Genomic DNA, 19,962 nt, shown 5'->3' with positions numbered 1-19,962 from the left:
TCACCAGCTAAACCGGCGGATCAGACTTTCGCTGATATTGTTGCTGTCCTGAAGGATCATTTGAACCCCACACCGCTGATGTTGGCGGAACGATTCAAATTTTATGCGAGAACGCAACGGAAAGAGGAAAGCAACGCGGAATACTTGGTAGAACTGCGTAGATTAGCGAAATACTGCCAGTTTGGGGAAAATCTGACAGAGGCATTGAGAGACAAGTTCGTGTGCGGGTTGTTGAAGGAAGGAACACAAAAGCGACTGCTAGAAGAGAACGATCTTACACTTGATAAGGCTGTCCTTATTGCAGCATCGCACGAAGCCGCAGCGAGAGGCACTGCAGAAATGCAGCTGAAGGCAGCGGTACTCAGCGTGGATCAAATGACTTCGGGTACAACGAAATGTTATCGTTGTGGGAAGACAACACGCGACCAGAACCAATGCTGGTTTAAAAACCAGGAATGTAGGAAATGTGGCAAGCTTGGTCACATAGCTAAAGTATGCCGGTCAGGAAAGAAGACCAGCAACAAAAAAAAGTCACCGCAGGAAAAGTACAGCAAGGTACACAAGGTGGCTGAGAAGAGTTCGGATGAACAGAATTCGGATTCAGACCCAAACGGCCAGGAACTGGGTAGTCTGAGAATTCACAATGCGAGTAAGGAAGCTGACCTACAAATTATCTGGGTCACGCTCAAAATAGCCGGAGTCCAAGTGAAAATGGAATTGGACACAGGATCAGCCCTAACAGTCATAAACCGAAAGGACTACAAGAGGCTATTCTCACATATTCCCTTGAGAGATACCAAGATTGTATTGCAGACATACACGGGGCGAAGAGTATACCCCATCGGAAAGATAAAAGTCAAGGTGAGAGACAAGGGCAAAGAACACCAAGGAATGGACTTATATGTACTACCTGAGGGGGGTCCACCACTTCTGGGACGGGAGTGGATCAAGAAAATAAATATGGACTGGCACTTCCTAAAAGCCATAAAGAGTGAGAACTCGGTGAAGACAATCAGCTCAGACTCTGGAACTGATGATGGTAAGACCAACCCATGTGCAAAAGACAAGGCTAAAATGGACTTGCAGACTAATGTTGGAAAAACGAAGGAGTGCATAAATGCTTATGCTTCAGAGGAGAACAAAGTTTCAGAACAGAATTCCACTGAACAACAACAACATAGTTTGACAGAGAATTCTGAGTCTGTCCAGTCTACAGACATGCACATTTCTGAGGAACACCGGGCTCGAACTCAACTCCATTTCAAACTACAACAGCAATTAGAACAAATGATTCGCCGTCTTGAGCAAGAGATGAATGCAACGAAAAAGTTCTTTGACACAGAGTGGGAGAATCTGGAAAGACAACAGAAGCAGCTGATGGAGAAAATGGAGCAGGAGCACACAAACCGTCTGCGCGAGGAGGCCAAACGAATCAAAGCTGATTCGGTCTCTGAAGGTGCGTGCTCTAATCTGGTGGAGCAAGATGTTCAGCAACTGAAGGCGCTTGTTAGCAGGTTGCAGGCAGAAAAGGCTGATTTGGTTGCCAGGAATTCCGAGCTCCTACTGAAGTTGGGTGCAGCATCACCGGACGATTCATTTGTTGAAATTCGAATGGTGGAGGCTGCAGATGATGGAGAATTAAAAGCAGCAAAGGGGCCCCAGTGCAAGGTTACAAACAGCCCTGTAGCCTATCCGTCAAAAACACAGGATGACGATACTGGGAAACGTCTGATGTCAGAAGAGTTAACGGTCAGCCAACTCCTTCATATGCTGAGGGACAAGACTCTGAAATGGGAAGAACTTGAACACAAGCTTCAATCTTCAAAGGAAAGGGGTTCGGAGCTCTCAAAAGTTATTGAAATAGCTGAGGTTGCAATACAGACTGAGAAGACTGCAGCAGAGCAGCCCTTGGATGCCAAAAGTACGCTGACTCACGTCAATGTAGAACAACAGAATGCTGAAACAGCTGCTCCAGTAGAGGGATTGAATAGTCCTATCAATCAATCTCCGAATGAAGTTGAAGCATTGAAATCACAAATGATGTCATTAGTAAAAGACTTGCAGAAAGCCCAGAAAAAGCTGGATGAAGCTGAACGCATGAAGAAGTCTCTTCAGGAAAGATGTCTGGATTTGGAACAAAAGCTGGCTAACGTTCAGCTGGGTATGGAGGAAATAGAAGACCCTCTCGCTGGCCTAGCTCAGGACGACACCGAATATTACCATGACCTGTTGGACGACACCGAATATTACGATGACCTGTTCTGCCCAGCTTGTGATGAAAACTCCCAAAGTGCAAAAACCATGAAGAATCACAAAAAGTCTAAGGAACACCGGGAGATGGTGGCGCTACTACGGCAAAAGGAGGAAGAGAAGGAGGAACTGTGCATGCAGCTGACAGTGGAGCCCAGAGAGTCTCCAAGAAGCAGAAAAGGAAAAGACGAAGCAGAAGATGATGACCCATCTGAACCATTATCACCTCTACCAGGTCACGCACGTGGTCCTTCTGAACTGAGTCAAATCCGTTTGGAAGTAGAAAAACTTCCCAAGGTACTCGAGCCTTTAGAAGTCAGCAAGGCTGGTTCTGAAGTTACGGAAGTTCAAGCTGTTAAGTCCAGTGAAGGACTATTGGATGAGTCACCCCAGCAAAGTGAACCGACTACACCACAGGTAACTGCTACACCACTGAGGCGTTGTCCAGACCGAGTCAAGAAGCACAGGAGGCGCCTCCACAGAGACTGAATCTGTGAACTGTTTTCCGCAGAGACTACATCTGTGAACTGTTTTTACATGAAGTTGGATATATGTTATGATGTTATGTTTAATGGGGAATAAGTATGTTGTAAGCTAAAAAGGGAGGATTGTAGTGTATGTAACCGTTCTACCTTTAAGAGAACTATTGTATGTAACCGTCCACCTTTAAGAGAACTATTTTAGGTGTTGCACTACTTTATCTTGGCTGCGGTATACTGTAATACCGGTGGTGACCACACCGGTATATAAGTGCTGTGTAATGAGTTATTGGGCAGATTCACCCTGACCTTCGAATAGTAAAGTCCTGTTAAAGTTTACTCTTGTAGCCTGTGTAATAATTTGCAATATAACACACAGATTTTACACATTCCATTGTAATTGTACTTGTACTGGTTACATATGGTGAATAGAATTGAATTGAATTGAATTCTTGACAGATCGGAAGTGCCGGTTTTCAGCGCATGCGCTTGGCATGCCTGAAACTGGCACTTGCGAGGCCCCTATGCGTGTGTACACAGCTCGTACACACCCGTAGGGATCGGAAAATACGAGCCAATATCCAACTCCTCAGCACATAGTGGGTGCAACATTTATGATCCACAGGAGGCCCTGCAGCAACTCATTTCAGTTACTTGGAAAATACCTCGCTCCCCTTTGACTTCTACCACCAAGAACGATTAGCAGCAATATCATGGGAACACCAAGATCTGAGTTTCCCCCAATGTCACATAATACCCTAACTTGGGCATACATTGCTGTTTCTTTATCATCGCTGGCTCAATATCCTGGAATTACGTACCGAACACCATCAGCACATGGACTGCAGCAATTCAAGGAGAAGGCCCACCACAAGCTCCTTGGGGCAACTGGGAAAATGAGTGTAAGAAATGTGGCCTTGGCAGCAAAACCAAGAAAAAAATAAACATACTGAAGATATGTGTGTCAACATAATTTGTACAGTCATTGATTATACAGAGCCAGGTTCATAAATCAAGCTACTTCATGCATTTCCTCAATTGAGCATGCTCAAAAATACAGTATTTAATGTAGGAAAGTTTAACGTTCATTTTTCTAAAAGTTTATGAAAATAGTTCAGTGTATTTAAATCCAGTTCTACTGTCACTTATGAAGAAAAAAACTGCATTTATTACTTGGAGACTCTTTTCAATAAGATAATGCAAGACATTTATTTTCAGTTTAACTTGGCAATTGTTTTGGCAATAAAATCACGGTGCGGCATTTCATAACCCGCCTGTCAAGGTAATTGCAGCCTCAGTGTAAGCAAACGAAGGGTGAAATGAGCTGCATATTCAACATTTTTTGTGGTAATATATCTGTTACATTTTTTCATTGTTTATAACAGTTTGCAATCCCCAAAATATTAACAATATTTGGCCTCTTACAAGTTGTACTGTCAGACATCTATAGAAACTGCGGAAAATAATGACCAGACTTTTGGAGGTGGTTAGTTACCTCACCAATTTAGTCATGATTTAATTGTTAGAACAGCAAAGGTTTCTCGGTACAGTTGCTGTAAATCAGCGCTGTAGTTTAATATTGCACTCGCAACTGAATTGATTCTTAACTCTTTGAAGCCTACAGTCGTACTGAGACACACCCAGAGCTAATACAAGGGTAATACATTCTATTTTGAGTAGAATTCATTTATTTTATTCCTGTTGTGTTCTACAGAGTGTTTATAGAATCCACTTGTACCTTTCCTCAGTTGATTGCAGTGCAAGGAATGGGATGCAAAACATTATAATGTGAGCTGAAGTCAGGCTTGGTGGGTTTTTTAAAGTTATAATACTGGATGCATACCATGCTGCTGTTCTCTTTTCTACCTCTCCAAGCTGATAAATCTAGCTGGTCCTAGGATTCAAGTTTAAGTTTGTAATACTGTGAGAAATAAATCAGCCAGCCATTTATGACAGACAAAACATTGATGCAAAAACCAGCCCTTTATAAGCGTCTTGCACTGTATTTGCTAATGATTGGTTGTCTGAACAGGGAATGACTGAATTATAAAATACTTGCAACATACTGGTATTGAGTGGTTTCAACAACTGCATCTTTTGCAGGAGCATTTTTCAAACAAACTATATTTAATTTAACAAACGTTTGAGAAGACTGCCTTAAATCATATCTGTAAGAGGACATAATTACAACAACATTAAGGACTAAAAAAGTTAGGGTGATGACTGAGCCCAGTGGAACTGGAGCAGTGTCCTTTTACTGTTTGGAATTTGGTTCAAATCCAGCCTAGAAAGTCAGATGTTGATGTGAGTTTATACAATCTCAATCCAATCTCATGAGCATGTCCACAGTACGAGACTGCCCGGGCCCTAATAATACACAATTGGCAATAAAACAAATCGGGCAAAAACGAAGCTATTTCGATAACCAAAGCATTAAAACTTGGTTATACGATTTCTGCTCACTGTGACGCTTCACTTTCTCCTCCGAACAAACCTGTTTCAATGCAAGAGCCTAATGTCGGAGCTTTAAAAACAGACTGCTTTCAGCCCAGTTCTACTCTGATGCTGCAAATCAGAAGTGAACTTTTACTCTTTTACTGGTCTAATTTAGAGTTCTGATAGATGGAGCATTGAAAAGATTATTCGATAGATAACAACTGGGAATAAAGTGAGTTCAGATTGTGTTATACTGTGTTGGTTACAGAAGGTGGTCCCGTAGACAACAAGTTTCAATGAGGGAACAAATAAAGAATAAAACTTCAGCCTAAAGACAGATACATTAATTCACTTGAGCAGCAAGTGACAACTGAAGGAGATGTTGAGAAGAAAATGTGGTGTCAAATTGAAAAAGCAACTTCGGTCTATTTGATAAGATCTGGAGAAGTCAAAACATTAGTACTGAAATGATGAATATCTACAGCTCTGTAATTGTAACAACATTGTTCTACAGAACTGAGATAAGGTCCCTAAAGATAACTCTGAGGGGGTGGGGGGAGAAAGAGAGAAAATATTTTAATTACGGTGCCCTGAGGCAAAACTAAAATTAAATGATTTTTTAGCATTTTGAGTAATTAACCCACCAAACATGAAAGCCGGCATACAAATATTGTGATATGTCAAGAGATGAAGAAAAAAAAGGTTACTTTTATTTTATTTTTAAAATTCTCATCCTTGTTTTCAAATCCCTCCATGGACTCACCCCTCTCTATCTCTGTAACCTCCACCAGCCCTACAACCCTCTGAGATTTGATTTATTCAATCACCCTCCTGATTCCCATGGTGAGGTCTGAGGCCTCGAGTTTAGTTATGATGTGTGGCCCCATTGTGAACCAGGAGTACAGGATGATGGACAGGAAGTAAGGTACACAATTGTAACATGAAAACCAATGGACCACGAGGTTTGGGGACTTCAGGTAACTATTAACTTGAAAGGAAACTTGGATAGTTCAACAGAGCAATTAAAAAACAAAACTAGTAGTTTATTCAGTGTAGTTACATACAATCTGTAGTGCAGGTACTACCTAGAATGTCCTAAAAGACTCCCCACACTACCTTTCCAGGCAGGACCCATCTCGGTATGCTAACCACGTCCTATTAGAAAGCTATACACTGCCTGCTAGTCCACTTCACCACAGAGCCATTTCACTACTGTTTAATAGTACGATGAACGTGAGAAACTTTTTTTGTGGATCTGATTTCCAATCAGAAGGCTGTATCTGGGAGGAAAAAATGCCCAATCATAAAATTAGAATATGTCTTTAAACACCTGAATTGTTCTATTTGTTTAGTAATATTTGAATTCATCAGCATTGTCCAGTTACCAATCACCAATCAATTGTTGCTATTTAGACATGGAGCTTCCTATTCGTAAGCCTTGTTCCCACAAGTTGGGAGTAGAAATTCACCAGTGACATGCACAGAATGACTGTGGTGCATTCTGGGAGTTGTGCACAGTGTGACGCACACATATAGTGACACACATGCACACTGGATAAGCCTGCATCTCAGTCGGAAAGATGATACAGGTCCTGGCAATGTAACAGAACTGGAGCACCAAGCCAGAGAGTGGGTCAGGCAACTGGAGGGAAACCATCTTGCAGAGTTATCAAACACAGAAAGAGCAACTGTATGGTTAAGTTTAATATTTTGTGTTATTTTTTGACACTTTTATGTTAGAAAATTAATTTTACTTCTATGGCTTTGTGTTATTTGAAAGCAACATGTTAGCTAAATGCCATTCAAAAATACTTTGAACAATTTCACGACTTTCCTTTTTCCTCCTTAGTAGTTGTTAATTGGTAGGGTTTTTTTTGCTGTTTGCTGATTCTTCACGAGTAGTTTTCCTACTGGCTTACTGCCTTTTATTGGTAGCTTTCCAATATTGGAATTAATTGGCATTATTGAGTGAACAGTGATTTGTTTTTCTTGCATTTCTATAAACATTATATCTGAGCCAATCAAGTGGAAGTGTGATGATCACCTTACATGTGTAACACTTTCAAGCATGAGGCATTTTCCCAAGCACTTATGGACACACGCTAGATGCAAGACTTTTACCATCTCCGATACTATTGCACATGGGAAGTCAAGACCAAGAGTAGTCTTCAGGTGAAGCATGATTACTGGGCCGGAGATAATTGAAACAGGATGCACAGACATAATTCAGTCTGTATATTGCCGTTATGTAGTCTAACTTTATTTTTACATATACAGGAAACTTTGTGCTATCTGGAGGTGAGCTATCCGGCAATCTGGAGCCACCGGCAAAAATCAGCAGCCGTTTTTTATTCTTTTTGTTTGTTTTTTTTGCTTTGTTTGAACAGTCAAGCTGTGCAAGGTCTGTAGCTATAGCAACAGCTTCAGCTACAGAGCTTTAGGGCCACACCCGAGTGTTTAGAAGCTGTTGCTAAGCAACAGTGTTTGTTGTCAAATACGGAGATAAGAATCTCTGTATCTCTCAACATTAACTCTGGAGAGTACGGAAGTTTTGAGGCAACGGCAGCAGCTCGGTCCCGTGGGTGCCGGATAGCACAAAGTTTCCTGTATTTGATTTGGTATCATTTACAACATATTTAAAATTTTACAACTGCATGTACTTCCAGTGTCCACATTCATAATGGATATTGCCTACATAAATTTGTAATACTGTAATTACACTTTCCTGCCAAAAGTGATTCTATAGTGCCTCCACTGACAGGAAAGTGAACTTACAGTGTGACGTTTACATATGCAGTTTCCATTATAAATGTGAACGAAGAGTTTCATAATGGCAAAAGTTGATGGGACGTGCATGCAGGCATAATATATAGATTAGAACATGCATGCATGGATTTTGTATCACAGCAGAATGCCAAGGCAGGTAACTTCTTGGGAATCCTACCGACTAATAGACAAAGAAATGTAGAAATGACGACGGTAATTGTTAGAGGTTCTGATCATTGAAGAGCACTTACCCATTCTTTTCATGCAGTTTAGTAATTTCAGTGGTTTGGACCATTATTTGTTTTTCCAATTTATTTGTCGAGAGAGAATTTTCCAAAAGCTGAAGCTCAAGTCTTGATGTTTGATTCAAAACCTGGAAAAATTAGAGGGAAATGTTTTTACAAGGAAGAAAAACAAGGTTTTAAAATGCTCTAATCCTATTTTAATTAGACATGATAAAGTTTGTTTCTAATATATTTGGAGTGTTTCTCTTGGCACATATAAAAATATTGATTTTCTTTTCTTTAATAGGCTGTTTCTAACAAAATTGTTTCCTCAAACTTTTAAAGTTAATGTATTTTGACATCTGAAATGGCGAATTTGTTTTTGAGATGGAGCAGCAATGGTATGAGGGGATTTTATGCCTGGAAAGAACAGAAATATTTGAAAAATGAAAAGGAGGTGGTACATGCAAATATTTTCCCTGAATAAGAGTGTGATAGCTTGTAAGGTGAAGTAATAATAAATGATGCAAGTCCTGGAAAGGAGAGCAATAATTTGGAAAATGTAGGGGTTGGGGAGTGGTACAGAGATTCATTACTTGATATGAACAAAGTCTGCCCAAAAGATGAAGAGGAAATGCAGGAAGATAATTGCCCTGCAGACTACGGAAGGAGTAATCTGCGGAAGAAAAATACAGTAATGCAAGATAAGGGTCAGAGACTCCCAGGTTTCCCCTCACCAAATAGGATTGAATCATATAAAAGCAAAATACTGTGGATGCTGGAAATCTGAAATAAAAACAGAAAAATGCTGGAAATACTCAGCAGGTCAGGCAGCATCTGTGGCGAGAGAAACAGAGTTACCGTTTCAGGTCGATGACCTTTCGTCGGAACTGTGAAAAGTTGAGATGGAACAGATTTTAAGCAAGTGCCGAGTCAGGGAAAGTGGGGGAGGGGAGGTAAGATCAAATGGGAAGGTCTGTGATGGGGTGGAAGGGCAGGAGAGATTAAATGACAAAAGGGATGATGGTGCGAGGCAAAAGGAGATGGTATAGGTAGACTACCCTTTATCCGGACTTCCGAAAACCGAAACCCTCTAAAAACCGAAGGTTTTTTCGGTCAGCGTAAGTCGTGCGCACGACATGACCAGAGTGGCGCACGACTTACAGGCCTAGCCGGATAAGGGATAGTGTAGCATTTTTCCGCACTTCTGAAAACTGAAATCTTTATCCGCACATCCGAAACCAGAAAACCTCTGAAAGCCGAAAGTGGAGCAAAGCATGACTTCTGAAAACCGAAATGCGCACGACCACGACCCCCGCCGACCCCCGGCCGAACCCGACCCCCGACCCCCCCCGCCGTACCCCACCCCCGCCGAACCCCACCCAATTTCGGATAAGAGATAGTGTACCATCCTTTATCCGCACATCCGAAACCAGAAAACCTCTGAAAGCCGAAAGTGGCGCAAAGCATGACCCGACGCTGCCGATGCTTGACCCACGCAGGTGTTATGCTGCTCTGTGTGATATTTGCTGCTCTCTTAGATATTTGCTGCTCTCTTAGATATTTGCTGCTCTCTTAGATATTTGCAGCTCTCTTAGATATTTGCAGCTCTCTTAGATATTTGCTGCTCTCTTAGATATTTGCAGCTCTCTTAGATATTTGCAGCTCTCTTAGATATTTGCAGCTCTCTTAGATATTTGCTGCTCTCTTAGATATTTGCTGGCTTTTAACAATTTGTGAAAATGCTAAAAAGAGCTGCAGATACCCCAATGGGTAACAGTGAGAAGCAGAGAAGGAAGCATCGCTCATTATCGATATCGCAGAAAGTGGAGTTATTGCAGAAGCTTGATCGTGGTGTGTCTGTGCGACATCTTACTGAAGAATATGGTGTGGGAAGTACCACCGTATATGACTTAAAGAAACAGAAAGACAAGTTGTTGAAATTTTACACTGACAGTGATGACCATAAACTAATGAAAATTAGGAAAACATTGCATAGGGCAAAAAATGAAGATCTTGACCGTGTGCTGATTGAGTGGATTTGACAACGCAGAGGTGAACGTGTGCCACTGACTGGTTTGATGGTCATGAAGCAAGCTAGAATATACCATGAAGAACTGAACATTGAAGTTGAGTGTGAATATTCAGAAGGTTGGCTGCATAAATTTAAGAAGTGTCATGGTATAAGATATCTGAAAATCTGTGGTGAAAAAGCTTCTGCTGATCATGAAGCAGCTGAAAATTACATAGATGAGTTTGCAAAAATAATATCGGATGAAAACCTCGGTCCTGAACAAATTTACAATGCTGATGAAACAGCTCTGTTCTGGCGCTACGTTCCTGGAAAAACATTAGCAACGGCTGATGAGAGTGCACCAGCAGGTTTTAAGGATGCTAAGGACAGGTTGACTGTTCTTGGGTGTGCCAATGCTGCAGGCACACACAAGTTAAAGTTGGTAGTGATTGGAAAAAGCCAACATCCGAGATGTTTGAAAGGTGTATGCAATTTACCTGTGCATTATTATGCGAGCAGGAAAGCATGGGTAACCAGAGGAATATTTTCTCACTGGTTCAATAACCACTTCGTACCAGCGACACGAGCTCATTGCAGGCAAGTTGGACTGGAAGAAAACTGCAAAATGTTATTGTTCCTGGACAACTGCTCCGCACATCCCCCTCCTGAACTTCTTGTGAAAAGTTATGTTTTCGGCATTAACTTTCCCCCTAATGTGACATCTTTAATACAGCCTTGTGACCAAGGAATTTTACGCTCCATGAAGAGCAAGTATAAAGACGTTTTTTTGAACTCTATGCTTGATGCAATCAACAGAGGCGAAGGAATCCAAAGCTTCCTGAAAGAATTCAATGTTAAGGATGCCATTTATGCAGTTGCTAATGCTTGGAACGATGTTGACAAACCAACATTAAAAAATGCTTGGCACAGACTTTGGCCTTCAACGATGTTTCATGAAGATGGACCTGCAGATGACGAGTTTGAAGGATTTCCTGTCAGTCAGGAGAAGATGATGATATCAAACCTCCTCACTTACGCCAAAGGTTTATCATCCGAAAGTGTAAATACGTTAGAGGAAGCTGACATCGAAGAAGTGCTGAACATTGACAATGATGCACCTGTTGTGAATTCGTTGAGTGATGGGGAAATTGCTGAAATGGTGTTAAATAAAGACAAGCATGAGGACAGTAGTGATGATGATGATGACATTGTGAACACAGGTGACAAAATCCCCATAGACGATATGGTGACAATGTGTGATCAGTTAATTGCTGGCCTTGAAAAACGTGCATTTATCAGTGAGCAAGAGATTATGCAAGTTTACTCAATTAAAGAGAGACTGCTTAGACAGAAACCAATGTTAATGAGACAGATGACACTGGAAGAAGTCTTTAAAAAGGCCGTCTGTCGTAGTCATGCTTCATCACTTGAGAATCCTGTTCCTGGCCCATCTTCAGATGTCCAACTCCAACCTGATGACAATGATGACAACACTGATGTACCATCTTCTCCAAGATCCTCAAGCCAGATGTAATGTACCTTTATTGCATGTTTATGTACAGGTATTTAGCTTAGTTTGTACCTGTACATGTTTGAAGTTTTACTGAATGTTTTCCTTACAAATAAACTGTACTACAGTATTTATCCCTGTAACTACAGTATTTATAGTCGTTATTTTCAGATAAGGGATAGTGTATCCTTTATCCGCACTCCCGAAAACCGAATTACCTCTGAAAACCGAAGTGTTTTCGCGCACCTTCCGAAAACCGAAATTTTCCTAAAACCGAAACACGGCTGGTCCCGAGGTTTTCGGATAAAGGATAGTCTACCTGTAATGGGACAAGTAAAGAAACAAAAGATGGGTCAAGAAGAGGTGTAAATGGCATTAGCAGAATCGTCAACAGCTGCTGTCTTGGAAAAAAATGGGGGCAAAGGTTATGATCTGAAATTGTTGAACTCAATGTTGAGTCCAGAAGGCTGTAAAGTGCCTAATAGAAAGATGAGGTGCTGTTCCTCGAGCACACATTGAGCTTCATTGGAACAGTGTAGGAAGCAGAGGTCAGAGTGGGAGTGAAGCGGAGAATTAAAGTGACAGGCAACCGGAAGGTCGTGGTCATGCTTGCAGACTGAACGGCGGTGTTCCGCAAAGTGGTCTCCCAATCTGCGTTTGGTCTCCCCGATGTAGAGGAGACTGCTTCTTGAGCAGTGAATACAGTATATTAAATTGAAAGTAGTGCAAGTAAATCGCTGTTTCACCTGGAAGGAATGTTTGGGGCCCTTGACAGTGAGAAGGGAGGAGGTAAAAGGGCAGGTATTGCATCTTTTGAGCTTGCACAGGAAGGTGCTGTGGGAAGGGAAGGGGGTGTTGCAGGTGATTGAGGAGTGGACCAGGGTGTTGCAAAGGGAAATGTCCCTTTGGAATCCTGAAAGGGGAGGGGAGGGGAAGATGTGTTTGGTGGTGGGATCATGCTGGAGGTGGCGGAAATGGTGGAGGCTGATCGATTGCATGTGGAGGCTGGTGGGATGGAAGGTGAGGACAAGGGGAACTCTATCGTGGTTCTGGGAGGGAGGAGAAGGGGTGAGAACAGAAGTGCGGGAAATGGAACAGACATGGTCGAGGACCCTGCCAACCACGATGTAGGGGAATCCTCGGTTGAGGAAAAAGGAAGACATATCGGAAGCACTGGTACGGAAGGTAGCATCATCAGAACAGATGCGACAGAGACGGAGAAACTTGGAGAATGGAATAGAGTCCTTACAGGAAGCGGGGTGGGAGGAAGTGTAGTCAAGGTAGCTGTGGGAGTCAGTGGGCTTATAGTGGATATTCGTTGATACCCTATCCCCAGAAATGCAGACAAAGAAGTCGAGGAAGGGAGGAGTGTGAAGGTGAGGGAAGGGTGGAAATTGGAAGCAATTTTCCAGTTCAGGGCGAGCAGGAAACGGCACCTTGAATTATATAATGTGCTTTGTGCCAATTTTATACTCGCTTTTCCCCCCCCCCCCCCCCCCACAAAGAAAAAGGAGTGGCTCATGTTGGTACAGGATTCCACCAGCCCTAGGCGTCCTTCCAGTACCTTGCCTAAGTAGCCATTTTTCATGCCTTGACGATGATTATTAACAGCTTATACTGCCGTAGGTGGCATCATGGTTCTATCCTCACCTGACATCCACAAACCGGCACTGCGAGCATGGGGTTGCTGGATGGTGATCTGAAGTGTATTTTCCTCCCTTAGTCCAGAGGGCATTGCGGCCAATTGTACTGCATAGTACCCCCTTCAGATCAGGTAAGTCATAATAAACTGTAGATCAAACCCGAGACCATCCTGGTCCCTATGGCTCAGCTATTCATTGGAAAGGTTGCTAAACTAACCTGGTGTGTGTATGTGTTTTTAACTTGCAACGTTACCAGTGGAGATTTGAGGCGCGAACAGTTTTGATCTGTCTATCGCACAAGAAAGAAAAATAAAACATTCTTGGGTTTATTTCATTTGGTCCATTGAGGCACTGGAGGGTGTTCTAGCACAAGTGTTATTCCACAGTTCTGTCCACGAGTGGTGTTACTGTATTAGGGAACTGACAACCTATTGATCTAGAAAAACATTTCTAGTAATCCATGTCCCAAGAAACAGGTTCATTTTTAAGTATAGCAGCAGATGTATGATCTATTAGGTTACAGGTGTAGTAATGTGGTCACAAAAGCCTTCAGGTACAACTTTTAATCAATCCAAATTCCTAGCCAAATCACAGACGATGTGTAGTACATTTGAAGGAACCAAACAATGACTTGTGGAAGGGAAATCTTGAACAACATGCATACAATAAAATATCAACTAGGTGATATAACCAGTGACAAAATATAATATCGTAATCTACTTTTTAATTTTTAAAAAAGTTCACCACCTGGTTGCCTTGGCAAAATAAGGTCCAGCATGAGTGTTTAGGGACAGTGAGGGGAAAGCAGAAGAAGAGATGGAACAAAGGACTAACCCAGTATAAAAAAGAGCTAACATGAAAAGATAGTACGGAAACCGAAAGTGGGAAAAGTTGAAACAGACTGATGCAAGGAGATTAAAAAGAGAAACAATAATTTTTTAATGTTTAAACAAGATTTGACTAATGGGATGGGGCAGGGTTCAGTTAATTTCACATTCTTAAAAAGAAAAAGGGAAAACTCATCCTACATTGTTTTAAGTGCACAAAATCTCTGACCCAGGATGAACGACCATTCTCCAAGTTTTAGTGCCTAGTAGTGCCTCTGTTTATGCAGCTTGTAGTGCAGCATTTATTTTTGTGGAATGGGACAGCTGTTCAAACAGAGCAATGGTAGATATTGAATGTAAATTTTTCATAGATTAAATTACTACCCCGATTAAATTTGATGCATTGCTTGGTCTGATTCCCCCTCGTTAGCGCAAAACAATAAAGTGATGTATTTACTCGTACTTTCATTTCTAAGCTTTTTCAGTTAAGCTTCACATGTACAAGTTTTACTGAGAATTGGAGGAGGTATATTTGCTAGTAATGATACCGTGATTGTTATACTGTTTGCTCACCCCACCAAATTTTTAGTATGAGCTCGTGCACATATAGCTATTTTTCTCTTGCATTCAGATTTTAACATATAGGGCAGCACACTAATGGGGTACTGTGGGATTTGCCACACATGTTAGTAACACTTAATTAAGCTCATCGTCAAAGGTCAGTGCGACTTAATTTCACACTTACAGCTGATCAGGTTCTTCTGCAAAAATGTTAGTTCCCTTAGAAATCAGTAGTTTGGTTAATCTCCTTGTGTTGTCAATTAAGCCTTTAACTGAATGTTACACTTTGGTATCCAGATGAAAGGAGCAGTAACAGTTTAATGTTGAAATTAAGATCATGTGCTATCCTCTGCTGATTAACACAGCATGAACCTCTTTTGAACTTCTTAACTTGCCTTTACTTTGCCTTTTGAGTTCTCTGGATTCAATCATTGAGAAAACTTAATTACTTATGAAGGGGAATCCAAAAGCAGTGGGTATTTTCCCAAAGCTTCAATTTTAATGGAATCTATTTATCTTGTGTGAAATCTGAAGAATTGGCACATCTCTTTATTGGCGAATTTGTTTTTAAAAAGACGCTTTTGGAATTCTATCATGAACTGGTTATTTTCCGGGGTTGGGGGGGGGGGGGGTTGCATACTGTACATAAGTGCATAAATCCCTTTCCAGAAATTCTGAGTTCAGCACTGTATTGGGACTGGGCTATTTTTTTCTCACCGAACTGAAATATGCATTTTGTTTAAATATCCATTCAGTGAAGAGTGCACAAGAGGGAGGTTCCTTTGCTAAATCCAATTTCAGTTAACTTATGGTGCCTGATGCTTAGAATCAGACTTACAGGAAACTTTCTGATATCCGGCACTGACGGGACCGAGCTGGTGCTGTAACATCAAAAGTGCCGGGCATACCAGAGGTAATGTTTAAACATACGGAACTGAGAAGCTCCGTGTGAATCAACAAACCCTGTTGTTTACAACAGCTTCAAAACAGTCGGCTGCAGCTGCAAGCGTCTGCAGCTGAAGCTGTTGCTTGACTGGGAAAAAAAAAAGCAACGAGAACTAAAAAAACATATAGAAAACAGCTCCTGATTTTTGCCGTTAGATCAAGTATTCCGGACATATAACCTCCGGATAAACCAAAGTTTCCTATACCATGTTGTATTGTGCCCACTTTGCATCCAGTATTATGCTGCAGGATTGGTGGTAACAACGAATAGCGATGATCAAGATGAACTTTTTTTTAATTAAGATGCTGATCTGAAGAGTATTAATTTTAAAAAAGCCCCAATATCTTTGAATAGGGCTGTACTTTCTATTTAATTCCTTTCATTCTTCACAAACTAGGTTATCTATTAAAAGATTTCATTGCACCAAGTATGACATCAGTTTACTGTGCTTTCAATTTAATCCATTATGTAAGTAATAATGCAGTATGGTTGTGCAATAAATGATAGTTTTTCCCCATTCTATTTGTTTCAGTTAATAGATATGTCAATTTCCCAGCTACAATAATAACTTAATGGCTGAAAATACACATCCATGTTTGCATTGGTGTTGCAAATAGGTCTGAATTTTGTGCTCGTATTGCATGACACGATCAAGTCAATTTCATTTTCTGTCAATTCCAAACTTAAATTGACACCAGTGCTACTTCCCGATCTCTTTAATAAATTTGAATAAATTCTGTTTATGCCACAATTCAAAAAAAATCTCATGGCTGTTTTCAACCATGTCCCTGTGTTTTTTAAAAAAAACAAAGGGCCGTAATTTTATTCTGACTTTTTAAAAAACGTTATAGAGAGCAAATCAAAGATTTGAGGCTCTCCCATGGGGAAAAGGTAAACCTGAAAGAAAGATGAACAAACTTTTAAAAAAATATAACTTTTTTTAAAGTCTCTTAAAAGTTGTTATTTTTACTATAATGAAGAAATTTGACACGCCACAAAATTAAAATTAGTTTTTCAGGGCCATAACTTTTGTTTAGCAGTCAATACGCTGTTAAACCCTCAGTTACACCTAATCCACTTTTAATGGGGTATTGAACAGCGATATTACCACGGAAAAGCCCAAGTTTTTGTCAGTTTTCCTGATTTAGCTGATTACACTGATTGCTGGTGGGGGGGCGGTGGCGGAGACAACGCAGCCAGTGTCGGGGCAGTGAATGACTGGCCACAACTTCAGGATTTCCACGTTGGGATTCGCATGCACTAATTCCTGAAGTTGCGGTCAATTTCAAAGGGGTAATAACAGCGAATGCTATTCATTCGCTGTTATAACCCACTGCAAATTCCGGGCCAATCACTCCTATTTCTTTAATACTTCATGCCTCACCATTAAGGAAAAAACAATGGGAAAATTCCAGACCTTAGCCAGGTATTGAGTGGAGTTGAAGCTGTTCGCACAGTGGAAGGGAAAAGTCTGACGAGAGCATCGTTTTAAAAAACTCTAACATACCTTGCTGCAGGTGAATAAAATGAGCATTGTCAGAAGCCTAGCAGCTTGGAAACTACCTGATCTCTCTGCTGAGGAATCGTTTTGAGCCAAATCTTAACCTGCTATGATATTAAACTGCATCCAATGACGCCAAACTATTTGACACCTACATATCTAGATTAATTGTAAAGGCCAAAAATCCATACCTGTGCTTCCACATTTGTTAATTTACGGGTTTGTTCAGCTGTCTGAGTGAGTAGGTTTGTTCCTATTTCTAGCATGGTTGCTGTATGGTTTTGCACTACATTCTGCTGGATCTGCACCATTTCACTCTTCATATTGTCTTGAATGTAGCTTTCAAGCTATAATGGGGAAAACACAGATTTCAGTGCATTTCCTGAATTCTAAAATTGAGGTTGAAAAATATTTCCTGATCCCAAAGATATCCAAGCAGAACTCCAGAATATTCGCCCACCTTCACATTAATTCAACCCCAGCCTGCTGTCCTCTGCAGACTCGGGGACCATAATACCACTGTCTGTCCATCGCCATATCTAAAGACATGGATCATATTCCTGCTCAAACTGCTTGTGTCGAAAAAAAAAGTTACGCTCAATGAATCTGTCTTCACACAGGTACTTTGAGTCTTGTCTCATAACTTCGAGCCCTAAGTCCCAGATTCAGCTTAATAACCGACTCTGAATCCTGTTCAATACAGCAATATCCTTCTGAAGGTTGGGTGCTGAAAATTGCACACAATATGCCAGAAAGAAAAAAAACATAGCTCCCAATATGTAGTACATTCTTTTATTGACATTAAAATATATCTATCATTACTTAACCCATCTGCTTAGTTGATCCAGTCTTTTTGAATGCTGTTTGATTGTTTATAAATGTCACCTGACACAGCTCAGGCAGACAGTTTTCCATTTATCACTACGTGCTTCCCAATGCCAAGCCAGTTTTCAATCCAACTAACTAATTTGCCATTAATCCATGGCTTGAACTGATTTTGAAAGGTTTTTTTAAAAAGTCTTCTGGAGATTTCTCTCATAATCTGGAAGTCCAAGTAAATTATATCCACTGATTAGGTATCATCCGCTAGTTTGGTTACCTCTTCAGAGAATTCTAGCTGACCAGTGAACAACGACCTATTGTTTATAAATCCACGCTCACTGCACGTTGGCCTGGAAATTGCGGTCGGAGGCTTGCCGCCCGCATACGCCTCCGAACTGCAAGAAAATGACGTACTGTACTTGCCTGATGGCTGCAGAGCTTCGGACTCTTGCGGCCCTGGGCCTGCGGGCGTGCGCCTGCGTAAAGGCTCACGCATCCCAGGAGCGCATGCGGTTTGCAAGCGTCCCTGGGATCATGTGGGCCAGGCCAACCAATGACAAAGGGGGATTCCCATTATGCTTATGGGGATTCCATTTACGTACGGAATCCCCATGAGCATAATAGGAATCCCCTAAAAAACACAATCACAACACTGAAATAAAAATAAATAATTACAGGTTCTAAATTTTTTTTAAACCTTTAATTAAACATTTAAAATAAAAATGTAATTTTTTGAAAAATAAATTTAAACATTTTTAAACGGGAAAAAAAAACCTAATCTAATTTTAAATGCTAGTGAATGTTTAAATCATTTTCAAAATTTTATTTTAACATTTATTTTAACCCTTGCGCTGGTAAAAGAAGGCCTTGCGCCTGCTTTTACCAGGCGTAAGGGTTTTGTGGGTATTTGCTGGGCAGTAGTTGGACAAATAGCCCAACTCTGCACCAGCAAAAGTGACTTTACAGCGGATGCGTATGATCTGTCGAGAAGAAACTTGATAGATCGCAAGTTCCGGGTTTTCGCGCATGCGCATCGTACACGGAAACTTGCGGGGCACTTACGACGTTGTACGCTACCTACGTCATAGGCCCTGTAACATCCAGGCCATTATGGCCTCTACAATTTAGGATAGCATACCATGGAATACTCTCAAGCATTTTACCCACTTCTGATGAGCAAACTGATCTGCAATTTTCAGGCTTATCTTTTCATAAAATATTGATGTAATGTTTCCTAGTCCCTGCAGCTCCTAAAATTATTAACCACAGCCTTGCTTTTTTTCCTTGAGGACTCCATGATGTATTCAACTAGGAGAGGAGGTTGGAATCAGAGAGGCATTTATTCCTGATCTATTCTTTTATAGCTATTCATAGTTGGCTGAGGGCAGCATTGACAGTGGTCACTCAGCTGTAGTTGAAACATGTGCTAAGTAGAAAATTGAGAAATTTCATTACCCGAAAATTTACAACCAGAATTTTTACTTGCTTAACACTGATATTTTTCCAGTTTGCTAGTGTTTATAGTTTTGTATTATAGTTGTCAGTGACATTCACCCCTAATGAACTCGATGGTGAAGGTTGGAAATAGCTTTTTTTTGTCATTTGCACAACTTATGTTTAATTTTTTTTTTCCACAATTTTATTCATTCATGGAATATGGGCGTCACTGGCAAGGTAGGGGACTCGATGACAATGCCATTTAATGCCAAGGGGAGGTGGTTAGACTCTCACTTGTTGGAGATGGTCATTGCCTGGTACTTGTGTGGTGCGAATGTTACTTGCCACTTATCAGCCCAAGCCTGAATGTTGTCCAGGTCTTGCTGCATGTGGGCACAGACTACCTCATTGTCTGAAGAGTTTTGAATGGAACTTAACACTGTGCAGTCATCAGCGAACATCGACACTTCTGACCTTATCATGGAGGGAAGGTTATTGATGAAGCAGCTGAAGATGGTTGGGCCTTAAACACTGCCCTGAGGAACT

The 19,962-nt window shown here is 41.0% G+C and overlaps 2 protein-coding genes across 3 annotated transcripts in view; one reads left to right on the top strand and one right to left on the bottom strand.

Annotated features, from left to right (window-relative positions):
- Positions 1-19,962, top strand: part of mcph1 (microcephalin 1) — a 378,761-nt gene that overhangs the window by 237,184 nt on the left and 121,615 nt on the right. The window lies entirely within an intron of this gene.
- angpt2a (angiopoietin 2a) overlaps positions 1-19,962 on the bottom strand; it is a 99,560-nt gene that overhangs the window by 49,637 nt on the left and 29,961 nt on the right. Inside the window, exons 2-3 of one of the 2 annotated variants that reach the window (XM_085996455.1) lie at positions 17,349-17,504; positions 8,183-8,304 (exon numbers count right to left, since the gene is read on the bottom strand). In XM_085996455.1, the coding sequence (XP_085852581.1) occupies positions 8,183-8,304; positions 17,349-17,504 (278 nt within the window). The remainder of the gene's footprint in view (positions 1-8,182; positions 8,305-17,348; positions 17,505-19,962) is intronic. The other variant, XM_085996456.1, reaches the window with a different exon arrangement.

Source organism: Somniosus microcephalus, chromosome 9 (assembly GCF_052327205.1).
Source record: "Somniosus microcephalus isolate GS21.2 chromosome 9, FLI_Smic_1.0, whole genome shotgun sequence".
Classification (NCBI taxonomy): Eukaryota; Metazoa; Chordata; class Chondrichthyes; order Squaliformes; family Somniosidae; genus Somniosus; species Somniosus microcephalus.
This window is presented reverse-complemented; position numbering and strand designations above follow the sequence as displayed.